Genomic DNA, 20896 nt, shown 5'->3' on the forward strand with positions numbered 1-20896 from the left:
TAGTAACTCAGCGGGTCAGGCAGCATCTCTAGAGAAAAGGAATAGGTGAGGTTTCGGGTTGAGACCCATCTTCAGACTTCAGAGTCTGAAGAACCCTTCTGAAGAGTTTGAAGAAGGGTCTCGACCCGAAATGTCACCTATTCCCTTTTCTCCAGAGATGCTTTCTGACCTGCTGAGTTACTCCAGCTTTTTGTGTCTGTCTTCAGTTTAACCAGCATCTGCAGTTCCCCCTTACACATTATGTTAGGACACTAGTATAAGAAAATAACTGCAGATGCTGGTACAAATTGATTTATTCACAAAATGCTGGAGTAACTCAGCGGGTCAGGCAGCATCTCGGGAGAGAAGGAATGGGTGACGTTTCGGGTCGAGACCCTTCTTCAGACTGATCAGTATAAAATGTTAGGACACTATTTTTTCAGGGTTCAGATGACGTGTTAAACTAGAAGAAAATAGGGTGCTGAAGCTGTTCACTGTCTTTTGGGTACACTGGACAGTTAAATCATATCATATCATATATATATACAGCCGGAAACAGGCCTTTTCGGCCAACCAAGTCCGTGCCGCCCAGCGATCCCCGTACATTAACACTATCCTACACCCACTAGGGACAATTTTTACATTTACCCAGCCAATTAACCTACATACCTGTACGTCTTTGGATTAACTTAAGATCAAGTGATGTTGAATACTCACAGGGAGGCTTTTATGTGCAATTTAAATCCTATGTGGAAGAATAAGTTTTGGACAACTTTCACGACATTGCTGATGCTAAGCTGAATGAGAAATCGCTAAAAGTTGTAATGTGAGCCACAATATTTCTATATGCTACACAATGGAATGTTAGGCAAAATTCAGTTCCACGAATGAGGTAGGATATTGTAAAGAGGAACTGCAGATGCTGGTTTACACCGAAGATAAACACAATGCTGGAGTAACAGCGGGACACACAGTATCTCTGGAGAGAAGGAACGGTTGACATTTTCGGTCGAGACCCTTCTTTCAGACTCATAGAGTGGCTTTCTATGTGGACAATGTCCTTGGACACAAAGGCCGCTAGGCACAGCAGTGATTCCACTCAGTGTATTCTGTGTAATTGATGTCACTGCTGTGAAATCCTGCCACACTGGTGCAATTTGCAAACAGTGGGTCTTGGAATGAAGCATACTTTTGTCACTGGCAGTTTACAACTTGCTCAGGCATCAATTACAGAGGCAACACACCTAGCCTGGGGTTCTTGAGTGGGCTGGAGCATTGATGCCTTCAATCAAGCTGGCTGGTGTTGAATGTGTCCATCTCAAGGTAAGTCCATCGATCTATTTAGCTGGGGGACTCTGACCTTCACAGTAACTGCTCTGGGGAACAGTGCCCTAGCAGCCATCTGAGTGTGGTGCTGGATCTCATCGATTTCTTGCCACTCGACGGTATATTTGTCCCACCATCAGTGCATATTTTATACTCAAGTTAGCCAGTGAAGGCTCAGAGCTCATTATTGTACCACATGTCATAAGTTGCAAATTGTCCATGGTGGCACAATAATTGACGACACACTGCTGTAAACATATTTTTGTTGCAAAATAACATTTTATTGTTATTGCGAATATAACTTAAAGTGCATGGAATATATTTTGTAACATTCATCCTTGTGCTTTTCATGTTGATCTTGCGAACGCATGTTTTATTTTTTTTAAAAGGTATTTTAAGAAAAGTTTGTTTGGAATACAAAGGAAGCATTGATGCCACTTATGATGGCACACCTTTTTACTTCCAAGGAGTCAATTTAATTTTCAGATTATTAATGTCTTCTCAGATTCAAGGTGAGAAATTGTGGATTGAAAGGTTGAAGTGAACAGTGGGGACAATTTTAGACTTAATAGATTGTTCACTAAATTTAAAAAGCTTAGTGTTGTTGTATTCCACGACATTGGATTGAGATGGTGACACGAGAAAGGTTCACAAGATCAATGTTAAAAATGGTAGGATGAACTTTACTCAAATTCTCCCATGCATTTTTCAAGTTAGTAATAGCAATAATGGTAAAATATTTCATGATATTCAATAGTGACTGCATATAGTAGATACTCCATTAGTTTGATTATGGGCACTGTTGTCATTATTATATGAAATGAAAGAGTTACAAGAAGTGTATTTATAGTGATAGTAAACGAGTGCATATATAATAAGCGACTTATCGCTTATTTGCGAACTCCATAAATTTTTTACTTATAGAGAAATCGACTTATGGATAGTTCCCAGGAATGGAACCCTTATGTGATCCAAGGACAGCCTGTAAATGGATGTTAAACTGAGCTCAGCTGTGTATTACTGATTGATGCTAAAGCTTACTCTGCAAACACATCCCAGCACATCTTATCACTGCAGGAGAAATCTGTTTTACCTTTCTTAGGTTCTAGATTTTTTTGAGTATCATGTACTGCACTAATTAAATTTTCTAACAAAATATTATATTCTTAAAGACAATGAATCTTTAAAAGATTGCTGTTTTCCATGTTGTCTTAGACAGTAAGAACAACTTTACAGAAGAGGGCAAATAAAGATCTTTGTCGTGCAATGTACCCTAATGTTTTCTTTTTACATAGTTTCTCCAGGGGCCACAGTGTTAGTGGAGGTGAGTGCTGATATCCACATCTGCGGCATCTGCAAGCAACAGTACAACACGTTGGATACCTTTGTGGCCCACAAACAAAATGGCTGCCACCTGGGTACAGCCGCAGGTCCGAGTTCGGTCCAGTTTGTGGCAGAGGCAGCACCACCAGCTACTCAGACTCCGACAGCTATAAGTACCATCACTGCACAGACACAGACCATCTCTGGTATGGATGACGCAAGCAGATTTCTACTTGAATATGAATTAGAATAATGATGGCATGGTATTCATTATTAGCAGTGCTTGTCTGAAGTATCATCTTGGTTGTAGCTGAACTGAAATTTGTGTCACCATATCAACAGAATAAAAGTCGTGGTTAACATGTCATCTTTCAGTGAAAATTAAATTAATATCAATACAGTTAATATAATATTATTGCAATATTATAAAATCCCTCTTATATATCATTACATTTCTGACTCTGATGAATCTATGCTCACCTTAAAAATGTTTTATGTGTTTACATATTTGTAGAGGATTTTACAATTCACTTTTATGTTTCTTTCATGTTTGCTCTCACACTCTTGTTCCTGTCTCAAACACTTTTGCTCATTTCTAAGTGCACTTAATTTTTTTTTGCTGAATTCTAAACTCCTCTTTAGATCTACTTCTGTCCTTTATTTCGTACTTTAGCCTTGGTTGAGTCACTTTACCTTTGATGTTTTTGCTCTAGGCAGGAAAGTATAACTGCTGTCGACTGGCATTCATTCCTTAAATGAATGACATTCCTTGTCTATCATATCTTTTAAAGAAGCTCCCCAATGGATCCAAATCACCTCTCATATCTTCATGGTTTCCTTTGCTTAGTTTAGTTTAGAAATACAGCGTGGAAACAGGCCCCCATGCCCACCAAGTCCACGCTGACCATTGATCACCTGCTCACACTAATTCTATGTTATTCCCACTGATGCATCCTACACGCTAGGGGCAATTTACAGAAGCCAAATAACCGACAAACCTGCACATCTTTGGAATGTGGGAGGAAACTGGAGCACCCAGAAGAAAACTCACATGGTCGCAGGGAGAACGAGCAAACACTGCACAAACGGCACCCACCATATGGATCAAACCTGGGTCTCTGGCACCGTGAGGCAGCAGCTCTACCGCTGTGCCACACTGCCACCCCTTTTTTTAATATTTTAGATCAAAATTTAGTATTAATTGGCACCACCTGCTGGAACTGGCCTTCCAAATGCAAAATAAATCGTTTCTGTATAAGTATAACCCTATCCATAATGTTAATCCAAGATTTACAAAGCCGGTTATGCTAATGGACTGCATCCACATTAATACGGTGAACATGGTGACATTCAACTTGTTCTCGTATTTTATTGCTTTCCCAGCACATTCTCAGAGTGCAGGGATGTCACTGCAACCAGAGGGTGGATCTTCTGTATTAGCAGCCTGCACACCTAGGAGAAGGTGCAGAAGAGGTCTACCAGAATGTTGTCTAGATTAGATAACATTAGCTACAATGAGAAAATGGGTGATCGTGGATTGTTTTCTCTGGAGAGTCGGAGGCTGAGGGGAGATCTGATAGAAGTGTATAAAATTATGAGAACACGGATAGGTCAACAATTAGAACCTTTTTCTCAAGGTGGAAATGTCAAGGAATTGAGGGCATGGCTTTAAGGTGAGAGGTGCAAAGTTTAAAGGAAATGTGCAGGGCATGTTTTTTGCACAGAGAGTGGTGGGTGCCTGGAACGTGCTGCCAGTGGTGGTGGTGGAGGCTGGCATGATAGTGGTGTTTAAGAAGTTTCTAAATAGGCACATGAATTTACCGGGAATGGATGGATCCATTCACAGTCGGGGACGAGCTGTCTGTCCGTGGGCGTGGGGGGAAGAGAGTGGAAGTTTTGTTGCCTCCATCACAGTGAGGGGGTGTTTGGAGTCACTGTGATGGACGTTTGTGTTGGGGTCATGTGTCTTGTGTTCTTTTTTGTGTGTGACTGCTATGTAGTTTCGTTCGGTACCTTGGTACCGAATGACAAATAAAGCTCTGTTGTTGATATGGTTCAGATGCAGGCACAGGAGATTACTTTGGCATCATGTATTGTGGGCCAAAGAGCCAGTTCCATGTTGTAACCTCTGCTTGGCTCTTGCAGAGTCATCAAACAAGAGCTTTCAACTGGGCTCAAGTTAAAACGTGGTTACTTAAGGAAATGGATGGCACTGGTGAAAATGAGTGACACCGGTGACAGCAACACCAGTGGGGAAGGGGAATGGGAGAGGGGGCAGAAAGGCAATGGAGGAGGGGGTGGAAGGGAGATGGAGGAGGGGGTGGAAGAATCCTGACCAGTGCACAATGTTAATTACCTACTGTAAATTGCCCCCCCCCCGCCCCCCCGTGTGTAAATGAGTGATAGAATGTGGAGTGAGTAGTTAGGAATGTGGGGAGAATAAAATGGATTAGCGTAGAGTCAATATAAAATGCTTGCTTAATGATTGGTATCACTCTCCCTTTCACGCACATCTGTTCTCAATGCAAATAAGATGTTGCTCATGGGCCAATATAATGTATGAGTAACGCTTTGCAATATGTTCCTTTAGGGGGCAGTATTGTACCAAATCTGCCGATAAAGCAACCTTCACAAAATCAGTCAATTTATTTTATAGAGAGAAACAGTGTGGAAACAGGCCCCTTGGCCCAACTTGCTCACACTAACCAGCATGTCCCATCTACACTAATCCCTCCTGCCTGCATTTGGCCCATATCCCTCCAAACCTGTCCTATCCATGTACCTGTCTAAATGTTTTGTAAACTTTGCGATAGTACATGCCTCAACTACCTCCTCCGGCAGCTCGTTTCATACACCCACCACCCTTTGTTTGAAGCAGTTACCCCCTCGGGTTCCTATTAAATCTTTTCTCCCTCACCCTAAAACCTTTTGATTGGAACTAATTCATTTATTTTTATAATTAATAGAATTTAATAGAATTGGCACTCGCAGATATCTTTAAAAAAGATTACAAGAGGACTTGAGTCATTGAATTAGCGTTGAGCCTAAATCGCAGTAACAGTAAGCTGCAAAATACTGTGCATTGTTGTGCTGGTGATTTGTATCCCTTCCCCTCTCCCTTGACAGATGGGGTAATGAGACTTCTGGAACTCCAGCCAAAATAAGAAAAATATCACTATATACCAATATAAATATACCAATATAAATATACCAAAACAAATATACCAATATACTTGCTTCAAGTGGCATTAATGGATCCTCATAAAACTGATCTTTGTGACTGTTTTGGTATAATGCCAATATCTATAGTGCAGTCAGGTTTATCAGATAATGAATAGGATACAATAGCTAAGAATGTAACTGGAAGGCATTTGAAGTATTGTGTAAAAATAATATTAAGTGTGTGGTGTGCGAAGGAACTGCAGATGCTGGTTTAAACCGAAGATAGACACAAAAGGCTGGATGGAGTAACTCAGCGGGGCAGGCAGCATCTTTTGAGTGAAGGAATGGGTGACGTTTCTGGGCAAGACCCTTCTTCAGACTGGTTAGGGATAAGGTAAACGAGAGATATAGACGATAATGTGGAGAGATGAAGAACAATGTATGAAAGATATGCAAAAAAGTAACGATGATAAAGGAAACGGGCCATTGTAAGCTGTTTGTTGGGTGAAAATTAGAAGCTAGTGTGACTTGGGTGGGGAGGGATAGAGAGAGAGGGAATCTGGGGCTACCTGAAATGAGAGAAAGTAATATGAACCTGGATCTGGATGAACCTAGTGGGTCAGTCGACAATAGTGGGAGGAAATGGACAACCTGTGTTTCACATCCAGACCCTTCATCAGGACTGAGAGAGTGTAGAAAGAAGATAGCCAGTGTAAAGATGGTGGGGGGAGGGGGGGAGGAGGATGGGGCAAAAGCTAGCAAGTGATAAGTAGATACAGTTAGGAGAGTCTGGTGGTGAAGAGAAGAATGGAGATATCATCATAGGCTGGAAGATGTTCTTTCTTTCCTGGTTCTATAGCTTGAAATATTAGCTCGTCCTTTCCCCACGATGCCGCCTGACCTTTTAAATGCCCCAGCATTTTCTGTTTTTTTTCTTTTATCAAGTTTAAAGTGTGATTGCTGTTTCCTCAGAGGCTTCTTGATATAGGGTTATTAATTAACTTTCACACTTCTCAAACCCTGATCTGGAATAGTTTATTCCCTGGTTGGTTTAGTGGTAACACTGACAGTTGCTGATATTTAAGAAATATCCAGATGTGCGCTTGAAGTCTCAGCATATAAAACTCTGGGCAGTTGCAGGAAGGCACAATCAATATGGATGGGTGTCCATTGGTCTGTGTGGACATGGTGGGCCAAATGTTTCCATACCGATTGACTCTTGGACTTTACGACCCTAATTCTTAGATTTATATTCTGAACTTCACTATGATTATCCAGTATTTGCATGACTAATTTATCCTGTCACCATAAAAATCCATGCCCATACCCAAGTCTATGGTGCTACCTTGCCAAAAGCATTACTTTACTTTGGATACCTTATTCTCTCTGGGTCCAGCCAGGTTGTCCATGGTTTGAACTCTCATTTGTTACCTAGTAAGCCCTGCTGGGTATTGTAGGTGTGTAGATATCCGATGAGAATTAGAACCAAATTGAGCCTAGATGTTCATGGACTGAAAGGGATAAGTAATCTACCAAGATGTACCAGCATCTGCAGTTATTTTCTTACACTACCAAGAGCTCTAGGTATTATTGGTTATCTGCAGCCTATTTCTATATTTGCAAGATTGTCATTTGTAGAACATATTTGCAGACCAATATCTTTGCAATGATTATTGTCTTTTGGAGAAAATAGAGGGGAAAACCTCCAATAGTTGTGGTAAAAATGGCTTTAACGTCGACACTGCCTAGCATTTGCACTGGGAATATTTGTAAAGTTATCTCTGCGTATTTAGTGAACAAGCAGGTAAATAAGCTGAGACCATCAGTTGGAAGAAGTAGAAAATGACATGGTTCACTGGAAGTGTCTCCAAAAGACTGGTCTTAAATAGGTCTTCGGAAACAGGGAATGAGGGTCATGCTGAAAATATCTCAGACTGAATTCTCAAGGGGAAAGACATTGTGCTGAAGATTGACTGCACTTAGTGAATCCAAGAAGCCAGTTTAAAAGCTGTGACTGGGCTCTGGCTCGTTCTTTTTTTTTGATGCAAGCTGAATTATTTATTTGTTGTAGTACATCGCTAATCTTGGTATTGATCTTTACTTTCATTGTTGGTGATCTATAGTATGACAGTTTTTTTTTCCTGCTGGCAAATTCCTGTTGGTTTCCTGAATTTAATGTTTATGAAAACAGTTCACATGAATCACAAGTTAGCATTATCTCTGAAATCCTCTTTTAGAAAATTGATTTTATTGTCAAGATGTTGTTTTCCATTAGGCTGACTGAATATATTCTTGAAACCTAGGATCTTTGGGCCTGATGTCATGCACACAAGAAAAACACAGTGGCCTAGGTTAATTAGTCTGAGAAGGTCTGAAACAGAGGTCTGAACATCCTCGAGTGTTTAGCTGCTAAAGATAGTAAGGAAACCATTCTTTAATTCTATGGCCTTAAATGCTGAATTTTGAGACTGCAGACAAGTTTCCATTAAACATAAATCAAGATGATTTGGTATTTTATACTTCTTTCGCAAGGATGCAACAAAATGGTGACTTGATATTTTTCCAGATGATCATTCTGGTTTCGAAGACTGCCTTCCTTCCGACATACAAATGACATTCAGCAGACACTAAGACAGCGATTTTACTTTATGAACAGTTTTGTCCTATATGAGTATGTTTGCCGTTCATGTAGAATAATTCTAACTTGAACTCCCTTCATTCATGTTTTGACAAAAACTTTTCATCCCAAAAAATTGGAAACCTATTTTGAAGCCTACTGTGGAGTCAAAAGCCAATAAATGTGATTGCATAATGTAGTCTTTTTCAGTGTTACATGATTGAAACTTGACCTTGCATGGAGTGCAACTCAATAATGCTTGTGTTGGGGTCGTTCCATGCTCTCGAGACATTCATCCTGGAAATTCCTAGAATTAACTTCCCTTGCATTCTTTACGGGATCAGTTGGGTGTGGAATAACGTAATTCCCCATTCCAGAGGAATGTAGACCAAAATGTCCCAGGAATGACAATTGTTCCTGTCAGAGAACAGAAACTTTTAGTAGTGCAAAAATACTCTAGTGCGAGGAATGAATATGCTTAAGTAAGATTCAATTTTAAAGATCAAAAAGAAATATGGGATTTTTATGATATGAACAGGCCATTGATTCCAATCTCACAATAGTCAAAACTGATCATTTACCAAATTTTTAGTAATCACAGAAGTACTTTCTGTCTGCAGCGTCATATTTTCTTCTGGATAGTGCTTAATATGTCTCTTTTAGACTCCATTGAAGGCATTATACAGCCAATATGATCCTTGGAGAGAGTACTCAGTGGAGCCCTTGGGATTCTATGATTGTGCACTGTAAAAACAAGGGGAAGTATCAGTCAAGCTTCTTTTCCCTCATACTGACTGTTGGATAATCTGTGCATTTCTCTGAGTGTGTGCAGCATTGACGACTGGTTAGTTTTGTGAATGGCCATGCATCAAAACTAAAGAGCTTGTTGATGATCGATATATATATATATCCTTGTCCATGAAAAGTGGCCATTGACTGAAGCTATCAAACAATACCTCAGTTCTTGAGAAGGGAGAGAAGGTTGGAAGAAAGGCAAATAGATGTGAAGGAGACCTTTCTTGCTAACAAAAAGACACAAAATGCTGGAGTAACTCAGCAGATTAGGTTGGATCTCTGGAGGACATGGATAGGCAACACTTTGTGTCTGGACTCTTCTTCAGTAACCTAGTGGGCCAGGCAGCATCTCTGTAGCTCATGAGTAGGCGATGTTTTGTGTCAAGACCCGTAGGTCCTAAGCCCACCCATGTCTTCCAGCGATGCTGCCTGACGTACTGAGTTATGACAGCACTTTGAATCTTTTTTTGCAAACCAGCACCTGCAGTTCTTTGTGCCTACACTTTCTTGGTGACACGTTGAAGTTGATAACAATACACATTTATTGTGATCAGCTCTGCAGGTCTGCTAGATTAGTAAGTAATTTGCAAGTGGCATTTTGTGACATTTCTCTGGTCATGAATGCCATGTTTCGAGAAAATGTAGAGACCAGAATGAGCCACCGTTTCTTCCTTTAATTGTAAAGACAATATGGTTGGCTTTTGTAGATTTGCTTTGGGATGGAAAGAGTAAACCAAATAAGCTGTTTATACTCTCCATCTGATAGCTTTGTAACTTTTATTGTACTGCTCTCATTATCAAGCCATTCAACAAAGTAGATCTGAGGTTTAGAGAGAGACATATTTTATAAAACATTATTCAGAGTTAAGTTTTATTCTGATAAGATTGCCTCTGTTTCTCAGAATGTATAGATGGTCTTTAGTTTAGTTTGTTGCCAGTGATCCCTGCACATTAACACTATTCTACACACATTAGGGACAAGCCAATTAACCGACAAACCTGTATGTCTTTGGAGTGTGGGAGGAAACTGGAGATCCCGGAGAAAACCCACGCAGGTCATGGGGAGAATGTACAAACTCTGTACAGGCAGCACCTGTAGTCAGGATCAATCCTGGGTCTCTGGCGCTGTAAGGCAGCAACTCTCGTGCTGTGCCACCGTGCTGCCCCAAGTGAAATGATTTTCAGCAGAGATATCAGTGAGCTTTGCCATTGCTTTTTAGCCTTGCTAATACTGATAGCAGCAAGGCAATGCCAAACTTTGGGTGTCAGCTGCTTCCTATATTTATATTGTGCTGATAACTTGATGTTAACATTTACTTGTACAGAGCAAAATATAAGTATTATTGTAAAATATAAGGTTTCTAAGAAATGGAGAACATTTAATTATAAATCATATTAATTTTGTCTACATAGTTTCCAACAGTATGACGGAGTTTGGCTTTGAACAAGGTTACCAGACTTATTTACCGAATACCAGCAGTACGGGCCAAATTGCCAATCTATCCCTTGGACTAACAAGACTAACTGCAAAAAGATCAAAATCAAATTCGACATCACAGAAGAAGTTAACATGCTGTTACCCAGGTATGTACAGGCCTTCTTAAAAGATTCATCATTTGGATTAGATATTGATTTTATAAAATCCCATTTCATTCTATACACATACACCGATCAGCCAATCGACCTGATAAGCCAAAACATTTTGACCACCTGCCCAATATGCTGTTGTTCCTCCATGTGCAGCCCCATATGCAGCAGGGTGCGATGCACTGTGTATTGTGACACATTCCTCCCGTGACCACCATTAACATTTTCTGTGACTTGTGCCACAGTAGACCTTCTGTCGGTTCGGACCAGACGGAATAGCCTTCGTTGCCCTTGCGCACAATGAGCCTTGGGCGCCCAACACCCTGTCGCCGGTTTGTGGTTTGTCCCTCCTCGGACCACTGTCGGTAGGAACTCACCACTATTGACCGGGAGCACCCACAAGCCTTGCCGTTTCAGAGATGCTCTGACCCAGTCGTCTGGCCATAACAATTTGGCGCATGTCAAAGTCGCTCAGGTCTTTACTCCTGCCCATTTCTCCTGCATCCAATGCATCAACTTCAAGAACGGACTGTTCACTTGCTGCCTAATATATCCCACCTCTTGACAGGTGCCATTGTAACAAGACAATCGCTGTTATTCACTTCGCCTGTCAGTGGTCATAATGTTTTGGCTGATCGGTGTATTTAAGTGAGTTAACTGAAAACTCAGCTTTCGCTAAAATCTTTCACTTCTACCAAATTGGAATAGTTTCCTCACAGTACAGTTCTTGCTTTCAGCTTGTCCAATACAGATGCTCAATATAACTGTAAGGAAATGGAAACTGGACAGTGGGTATGAGATTGTTCTCCCCAAATATATTTATTATGGCCACGCTTTCAAGATGAGTGAGTTGCAGAAGGAATGATGAAATTAAATTGAAAGATATAACAAGGAAACAGGCCCTTTGGCCCAATGAGTCCAAGATGACCATCAGTCATCAGTTTGTCCTGCTGAGTTTCACTGTTTGTGTTACTCGTTATCACCTTCCCCACAGCCAACAATGGACCATTGTGGGGGGTACATCTTTCCTTGATCATCATTGCTGGCTTTGATCTGACTTTTTGCATATCTTTCATTAATTTGCTCTGTGTACCTTTTCATATATCTCGGTTCCCTCTCTCCTGACTCTCAGTCTGAAGAAGGGTCTCAACCCGAAACATCACCTGTTCTTTTTCTCCAGAGATGCTGCCTGACCCGTTGAGTTAGTGTAGGCCAGCATCTGCAGCTCCTTCCAACACATCAGTTCACAGGAATTCTATGTTATCCCACTTTCGCAAGCACTCCCTACACACTCTGGGCAATTTTTACAGAGGCCAATTAACCTACAAACCTGCACATCTTCAGGATGTGGGATGGAAGTGGAGCATCTGGAGGAAACCCATGCAGTCACAGGGAGAATGTGCAAACTCCACACGTTAGGGTTTTCTGGCACTGTGACACAGCAGATCCACCAGCTGAGCCACTGTGTCGCTGAAATGTATATTTTAGGTAAGATTGTCATCCTGTTGATTTTCTTTGAATGAATGTTTTGTTTATTTTCTTCTCACCTAAAATTGGGGCATTTCAACAGGTATAAACATTGGCCAGTTCCCTCAGGTTAATGCGAACCTTCACGATGAATACCATCAGGCTATTTTATTGCATGTCCATCACAGCCAATTCTGATCTTGCTCACAAAATATACCAAGCAATGCTTTGTTACCGAGTCATTGGGAGAAGCAAAAAAGTTATTTCATGTAATTTATGAAAATTTTATTTCTTTTGCCTTTAGGTTGTGCTTTTAAAACATCCCATGGAAATAAAGATTTAGATCGTCATTTAAGAACTCACACAGGTAAGATCATATCCGTGTATTGTTTTGAAAAGCAAAAGATTTCAGATTCTAGAAATCTAATACAAAAGCAGGAAATGCTGAAAATAGGTCAGACATCATATCTGTGGATTTTGGAATGATGAACTTTCATCAGAACTGAACATCGATTTGGAATGTTGACATGAAATGTTAGCTCCGGTTTCTCTCTCTACAGATGCTGTCTCGCCACCTGAGCATTTGCATATTTTTTTTTAATTTATTGCAGCTTAATTTCTCAAATGGTCACAGATTGCATTAAATCTTATGACTTTACTTATGAGGGGTATCTAATCATTAAGTAATGCGGTAACAGTGGTGAAACTGTAAAGTTGCTGCCTTACAGCGCCAGAGACTCGGGTTCGATCCTGACTACGAGTGCAGTCTATACAGTGTTAGTATATTCTTCCTGTGACCGTGTGGGTTTTCTCCGGGTGCTCTGGTTTACTCCCACACTCCAAAGTTGTACAGGTTTGTAGGTTAAGTGGCTTCAGTAAATTGTCCCTGGTGTGCAGGATAATGCTGGTGTGAGAGGTGATCACCGGTTGGAGTGGGATGCTGCCTGACCTGCTGAGTTACTCCAGCATTTTGTGAATAAATACCTTCAATTTGTACCAGCATCTGCAGTTATTTTCTTACACTGGTTGGAGTGGACTAGGAGGGCCAAAGGGCCTGTTTCTGCGCTGTATCTCTAAAGTAAGTAAAACCCGCCACTTTATTTTGACCCTTCAACTTGAGCTAGTGATTTAGGAGGAATTGACACCTGCTTTAAAGTTCTCCAGAGGTTTTATTATTGCCTTCCTTATGTTCAGCTACAATACCTATTGTTTCAAAATTGGCTTAGCCATAGAATATGAAGGGTAGTGGTGGAGGAGGTGTAATACCGACTGGATGTCTGCGATCAGTTGTGTTCTGCAAGATCAGTGCTGGAACCTCTGTTCCTCTTTTGTTTATAACCGAAGGGCCTGTATCTATGCTGTGTGACTCTATGACTTACCTTTGTCGGTGATACGATAGGTTGTCTGTCTTTTTCTCAAGGTGGACAAGTCAAATACTGGAGCCCAAAGCCTGAAGATGGGAGGGGAACATTTTAAAGATTGTGAGACGTCTGTTTCACAGGGTGCCTGGGAAGCATATACATAAGACAGACAAAAAAATAAATAGGTGATGTTTTGTGTTGGAAACCTTCTTCAGACCCTACTTTAAGCATATACATAAGCTTTGTTCGTTATTTCGTATATGCTAAATCGTTGCATAATTCTTGCATACTTCCTGCATATTTTTTGCAGTCTACATTTAAAACATTTACTATGACTCTTGTAGGTTGGGAGTGATTTCTTACTTGGAAGCTGCACTCTTTCGGCCTGTCACCTCATTCTCTTATGTATTGGATCGAGCAGCATGCTGAGGCTGAATTGTTAATGATAACGGCTGTGCATTTCATCACTTCTAATTTCATTCTAAAAGTCAATAAAATGTGCTTTCCCTACCTCAAAAAAGCATCCAGCATGAAATAAGACATGCGCACTTTACCTGGATTGGCACGTTTTCTTTTCCAAACAAGCAATTTTAACCTTCTGTTTTTTCAGGTGAAAAACCATTCAAATGTGATATTTGCAGCAAGAGATTCAGTCGCCTGGATAAGCTGAAGATGCACAATCGTTCGCACACTGGAGAGAAGCCACACAAGTGCAAGCACTGCAACTATGCCGCCGCTGACAGCAGCAGCCTGAAAAAGCACCTCAGGATCCATTCTGATGAGCGTCCATTCAAATGCCAGATATGCCCATATGCCAGCCACAGTTCCAGCCAGCTCATTATACATCTTCGTTCTCACACTGGTAAGCCTGCATGAATCAGAAAGTCGAAGATGGACGCAAAATGCTGGAGTAACTCAGCGGGACAGGCAGCATCTGTGGATAGAAGGAATGGGAGACCTTTGGGTCCGGATAAGGGTGTCGACCCCAAACGTCACCCATTCTTTCTATCCAGAGATGCTGCCAGTCCCGCTGAGTTACCCCAGCATTTTGTGTCTTATCTTCGGTGTAAACCAGCATCTGCAGTTCCTTCCTATACTGTGAGTCAGCAAGTCTGTGTTTTGAAAAGGCATACATACAGAAGTTGGGCTGGATTGTGCACATGGCCAGCAAGTACTTCTTTCTGTATGTTCTGGATTTGCACGCTGTGCACGTCAGCTCATCTGACCTTCCGCTCCATTCCTGGTCTCAGCAGTGAGGTGTGGTCCCTGGTCTTACTAAGATAAGGGCCTTGGTGTACCTCCCACTTGACCCTTCAGCGTTAAGCCAACTGATGTGTCTACTCTGGTCCCATTCATTTGAATGGGATCACCAACCTTCATTGGCAAGGACAATTAAATGATTTGGGTTGCTATTTTTACTGAGTTAATAGTACTAATTCTGACAGGACAAATATGTACAAAATCCACACCTCTTGCTCTGGGTTACTGAAAATGCCTAATTCTTGGAAGTTAAATTCTCTTCAGCAAAATAAAGTCACTTCCCTCACAACAAAACAATCCTTCAATTCTTCCCACCCGGTCTCCTGCAAAAAGTCTATCCCCTACTCCCAATTCCTCCGTCTACTCCGAATCTGTGCCCGGGATGAGGTGTTTCACACTAGGGCATCAGAAATGTCCTTATTCTTCAGGAAACGGGGCTTCCCCTCTTCCATTATAGATGAGGCTCTCACTAGGGTCTCTTCTACATCCCGCTGCTCCGCTCTTGCTCCCCCTCCCCCCATTCGTAACAAGGACAGAATCCACCTCGTTCTCACCTTCCACCCCACCAGCCAGCGTATCCAACAAATCATCCGCCAACATTTCCGTCACCTACAACAGGACCCCACCATTGGCCACATCTTCTCATCCCCTCCCCTTTCTGCGTTCCGCAGAGACCGTTCCCTCCGTAACTCCCTGGTCCACTCGTCCCTTCCTACCCAAACCACCCCATCCCTGGGCACTTTCCCCTGCAACCGCAGGAGATGTAACACCTATCCCTTTACCTTTCCCCTCAACTCCATCCAAGGACCCAAACAGTCTTTCCAGGTGAGACAAAGGTTCACCTGCACCTCCTCCAACTTCATCTATTGCATCCGCTGCTCTAGATGTCAACTTCTTTACATCGGCGAAACCAAATGCAGGCTCGGCGATCGCTTCGCTCAACACCTTCGCTCAGTCCGCCTTAACCAACCTGATCTCCTGGTGGCTGAGCACTTCAACTCCCCCTCCCACTCCCAGTCTGACCTTTCTGTCATGGGCCTCCTCCAGTGCCATAGTGAGGCCCACCGGAAATTGGAGGAACAGCACTTCATATTTCGCCTGGGCAGCTTGCAGCCCAGCGGTATGAACATTGACTTCAACTTTAGATAGTTCCTCTGTCCCTCTCTTCCCCTCCCCCTTCCCAGATCTCCCACTGTCTTCCTGTCTCCACCTATATCCTTCCTTTGTCCCGCCTCCCTGACATCAGTCTGAAGGGTCTCGACCCGAAACGTCACCCATTCCTTTGCTCCTGAGATGCTGCCTGACCTGCTGAGTTACTCCAGCATTTTGTGAATAAATACCTTCGATTTGTACCAGCATCTGCAGTTATTTTCTTACACAATCCTTCAATCTAAGTAAGTGAATTTTTTTTAAAAAGCTAAAAACCAAAACAGAAAATGTAAGAAATACTCAGCAGATGCTCAGATACATTGGCAGCATCTATGGGAAAATAAAATGAGTCAATGATTCAGGTCTGAGGCATTTCATCAGAATTGAAAAGCTCATGAACCTGCAGGGAGGGATGGAAAGTGGGATATGTTAGATAGGGTTAAAAATGGGGTGATTACAGTGAGAAACTAAATAAGAACGGAGATGAGGAAGAACTTTTTCAGTCAGAGAGTGGTGAAGGTGTGGAATTCTCTGCCTCAGAAGGCAGTGGAGGCCAGTTCGTTGGATGCTTTCAAGAGAGAGCTGGATAGAGCTCTTAAGGATAGCGGAGTGAGGGGGTATGGGGAGAAGGCAGGAACGGGGTACTGATTGAGAGTGATCAGCCATGATCGCATTGAATGGCGGTGCTGGCTCGAAGGGCTGAATGGCCTACTCCTGCACCTATTGTCTATTGTCTATTGTCTATTAAGAATATCTGGTCAGTGAGTGAATGGGAGCAATTTAGTTTAGTTTGGAGATGCAGCGTGGCAACAGGCCTTTCGGCTCACCGAGTCCATGCCGACCAGTGATCTCCGCACACCAACTCTATCCTACACACACTAGGGACAGTTTACAATTATTCCAAGCCAATTAACCTACAAACCTGAACACCTTTGGAGCGTGGGAGGAAACCGGAGATCCCGGGGAAAACCCACGCAGATCACGGGGAGAACGTACAAACTCCGTACAGACAGTAACTGTGGTCAGGATTGAACCCGGGTCTCTGGCGCTGCAAGGCAGCAACACTACCGTTGCGCCACTGTGCCTCCCAGATTTCAATGGGCAACAAACATGTTCAATGGACAATTTCTATTGTCGTCACAGTCGTAGCTACTGTGTGCAAAGCCACAGCTGGAAGCTAGTAGCTGTGGGGAAATTTGAATGCTTCCACTCTGCCATGCTGAGGCTCAATGCTCCAAATCTCAAGTCCGTTAGCAAATTATATTGCAAATATCGTGTAACGAGGCAATTAGTTTAAGTGCACATTACAATCAGAATATTGCATTGAGTGCATAAAACATTCTCTCAGCATTAAAAGGAATGAATATCAAAAATGTATCTAAAGATAAATAATTTCTCTAATAGTAAAACATGAGGTAGCGTATAGTTAGAAAATTAGAATGATACAGAAGGCATATGCAAACTCCCTAAAATAGACGTCACTCCAGTTAACAATGATGTTTGTGCAAGTTCACACCTTTGAGAACAAAAATGTGAACATGCTTGATACCTGCTGCACAAGGCTATATGTTCTTAACTATAAAAGGTGGTGCAGAATATAGATTATGGTTGTTTAGCTGAGAATTTATTTTAAAGTGAATTTTAATTATTTTTATTTTATCTCTTAACTAAACTAAAAGCCAGAACACTGAGCTTTTAATGGCTTTCATTCTCTAAGATTGTTATCTGCTGATTCTGAAAGCATCACATCAATCCCCTGATATACTCACTTGCAGAAAGATTATGCCTTGAGCTAGCTTGTGTTAGTGCTACATGCTGCCTTACTTGACATCATTGATTGTTGTTTCTTGTGCTGCTTCCTTGTTCGTGTACTGCAAAGTCCCACCTCTGTACAAACCTAATGGAATCTTATTCCTTCCATTTCCATTTGTGATCTATCCAAATCGCATTTTCTTGTGTCGTGATTTATCTCTCGACATTCACTGACTCCTAGAGAGACAGTTGCAAATTTTCTGCTGACGGTATTTGAATTCTGCTTGCAGAGCGTGACGTTTGACGGTGTAAGAACATTTGAGAGAGAGAGAGAGAGAGAGACCAGAATGCTGAAGTAGAGGGGAAAAAGCACATTCTTTTATTTGGTACATTTTATTGGTCCAGGTCAATCTATTGCATTGAAGACAGACACAAAAAGCTGGAATAACTCAGTAGGGGTCAGGCAGCATCTCTGGAGAAAAGGAATAGGTGACATTTCGGGTCGAGACCCTTCTTCAAACTCAAATCTATTGCAGAGGTCACTTCCAATGCACTGTCATCATTAAAAATGTGATGTATCAAGAAACATAAATCTGTTTCTTATCAATGAGTTCCAAGCAGAAGCTAAAAATCAAATCATAGATTAACTACCATTAGCCCCAGATAATTAAATTATTAATTGTGAAATCTGACTTGAATTAATCTGCTGGTGACTTTCATATCGGTCATCTTGTACAGTTAACTTTATGTTATAGTGTGCCTTGCATAACACTGCATGCACATTTCTGTTTTGCCATCTAGGTGATGCTCCTTTCCAATGCCAGTTGTGTGATGCCAAGTTTAAAATCAACTCCGACCTAAAGAGACACATGCGCATCCATTCTGGTGAGAAGCCCTACCAGTGTCACTACTGTGACTACCGCTGTGCCATGAAAGGTAACCTCCGGTCTCATGTCCGTGTGAAGCACAGCATGGAGAACACTTTCAAGTGCCAGCAGTGTGACTTCCAATGTGGCAATAAATCCACACTGCGGCAGCACATAAGGTCTCACCAGCCGGATAAGCCGATAAAATGCTTGCATTGCAGCTACACCTGCTCTAGTAAAGGATCGCTGAAGGTACATGAGAGAATTCATTCCGAAGAGCGACCTTTCCGGTGCAAATTTTGCTGCTTTGATTCAAAGCAACGGAGTAACTTGCTCATGCACGTAAAGAAACATCATGTAGGCAAGGACAAGATGGGTTCAGGGAAGAAAGATATTGATGGGCAAAAGCTAAACACTTCAAGGTTGGTGGTCAAACTAGACGCTAAAAAGCCTTTCAGGTGTGACCTGTGTGAAGCAAGTTTTGTCCGAGAAGATTCGCTACGCAGCCATAAGAACCAACATCGTGATTTGTCCCACAGCACTGAAAGTGGTGAAATCGGAGTTCTACAACTGCAGGTGCATCACGAAAGCCAAAGCAATTCTTCAATGCCTAGCGACCTTCAATCAAGATCAGTCGCGTCCTTTAGCAAAGCAGAGGTGAATATTATAGTTAGCCACCAACTAAATCCAACCAACTCCATTGTTCAAACAGTGGTAAATGAACATCACACAGTAAGAGATTCCTTGGTGTCTGAACCAAACCAGGTCAGGGATGACGTAACCTCCAGCAACCAGCTGCAACTGTTACAACAGGTCAACTTGATTGCCCCAACCCAACAGGCAATATCCCAGAATGAAGTTGAAGCTAACTCGTCTTTAGAGCAGGAAGGCCCTTTGCTCAGCACCATAGACTCCAGTGCGACAGACACCCTCCACCAGGCTCTAATGCAGACCACCACAGTTGCTAGTCAGGGATCGTCAAACAGCCAGTCGTTTATCACTGGTTCTACCATCAACTGCTCAGATCTGGATGGCCTCAATGCCCTCATTCAAGAGGAAAGCAGAGAGGTCACTGTAGTTAGCGATTGTACCCAGACTGTTGCAACCGTCCCCTCATCCTCAACGTCACCCATCTTCTCTTCCTCGTCGCCTCAGATGCAAGGATCTAAGCAAACCTACTCTGTTGTTCCAGCAGTGGGTCCATCTAGTGTTACTTGCTCAGAGTTACAGATCCCATCTCACAACTCCTCAGCCACCGGATTTCCCTCCCAATCCGAGGAAACGAACAGTCTTTTGGTGTCCAGCATTGGCATCAGCACTTCGGGAGTGATTATACAGAGTCTGCCAATGGTTGTTTCCACGGCACAACAACAGCCATCTGACGATCAGCTCTCCCAAAGGGCTTTCTACTCTGAAACCAGAGCTCCCTCAGCCTTAGTCCTACAGGACACCCCACAGCTCTCTGATAGACAATCAATGCACCTCACCTCTGGATCAAATAGCACTCAACCTATCTGTTCTGTAACTGAAAGTAAAGGATGGACAATGTAGTAAAGGTGGACTGTGTTGGAACCCCAGTGTAAAAATTTGTTCTTTATCAATGAGTTCCGAGTGGAATCTAAAAATCAAAACATAGATCGACTATCATTGACTAAAATGCAGCAATGAAGTAGAATACCGTATATTTGCTGTATTCCATAGGCAACTAGTCTGGCAAGTCTCATTGTTTTGAGGCTTTAAGGTGGGACCATTGCTGGGATAAATTATTTCAGTTAATGTCATCTCAGATCTTGAACTTGCCTTGTTGCCTCTGCTCGACGTAGCAGAGATCAGAAACAAATCTTCTGCTTAATTGATATTTCAAAACATTGTCTACTTTGTTATCGGGAGAGTACTATACTTAGTATCTCATTGCAAGGGACACTGCAAACTTGGAGGAGGTGCAAAATCGACATTGAATCACATTATGTTCCTTTGATCAAAGAGTTTACTGTTAGACCAATATTGAATGAGAAAGGGAGGAGGCTAAGTGGGATTGGGGGGAAGCAGTATGGGTTTGGGAGCCTTTCCAGCTTTGATCCCTGTGGAGTTAGTTAATGTAAAACTAAATCAACATTAGAAGTGCTGCTACAATTGAGATTCAACAATTAAATCATTATCGTCTGTGGGTATGTGTTTGTCATGGGGGTATACCTTCATAATCTTTTGTTGTCTAGGCTCTTAGGGTAGGGTCCTTCATGAGCAAAAATGTT

At 42.1% G+C, this 20896-nt stretch overlaps 1 protein-coding gene across 1 annotated transcript in view; it reads left to right on the plus strand.

The window, feature by feature from the left end:
• zfp64 (zinc finger protein 64 homolog (mouse)) overlaps positions 1-20636 on the plus strand; it is a 28744-nt gene extending 8108 nt beyond the window's left edge. Inside the window, exons 2-6 of the mRNA XM_078419335.1 lie at positions 2601-2834; positions 10616-10786; positions 12561-12623; positions 14228-14479; positions 18580-20636. Of these exons, the coding sequence (XP_078275461.1) occupies positions 2601-2834; positions 10616-10786; positions 12561-12623; positions 14228-14479; positions 18580-20195 (2336 nt within the window). The 3' untranslated portion in view covers positions 20196-20636. The remainder of the gene's footprint in view (positions 1-2600; positions 2835-10615; positions 10787-12560; positions 12624-14227; positions 14480-18579) is intronic.
• The last annotated feature ends 260 nt before the right edge of the window (positions 20637-20896 follow it).

The sequence above is a fragment of the Rhinoraja longicauda genome, chromosome 22 (assembly GCF_053455715.1).
Source record: "Rhinoraja longicauda isolate Sanriku21f chromosome 22, sRhiLon1.1, whole genome shotgun sequence".
NCBI lineage: Eukaryota > Metazoa > Chordata > Chondrichthyes > Rajiformes > Arhynchobatidae > Rhinoraja > Rhinoraja longicauda.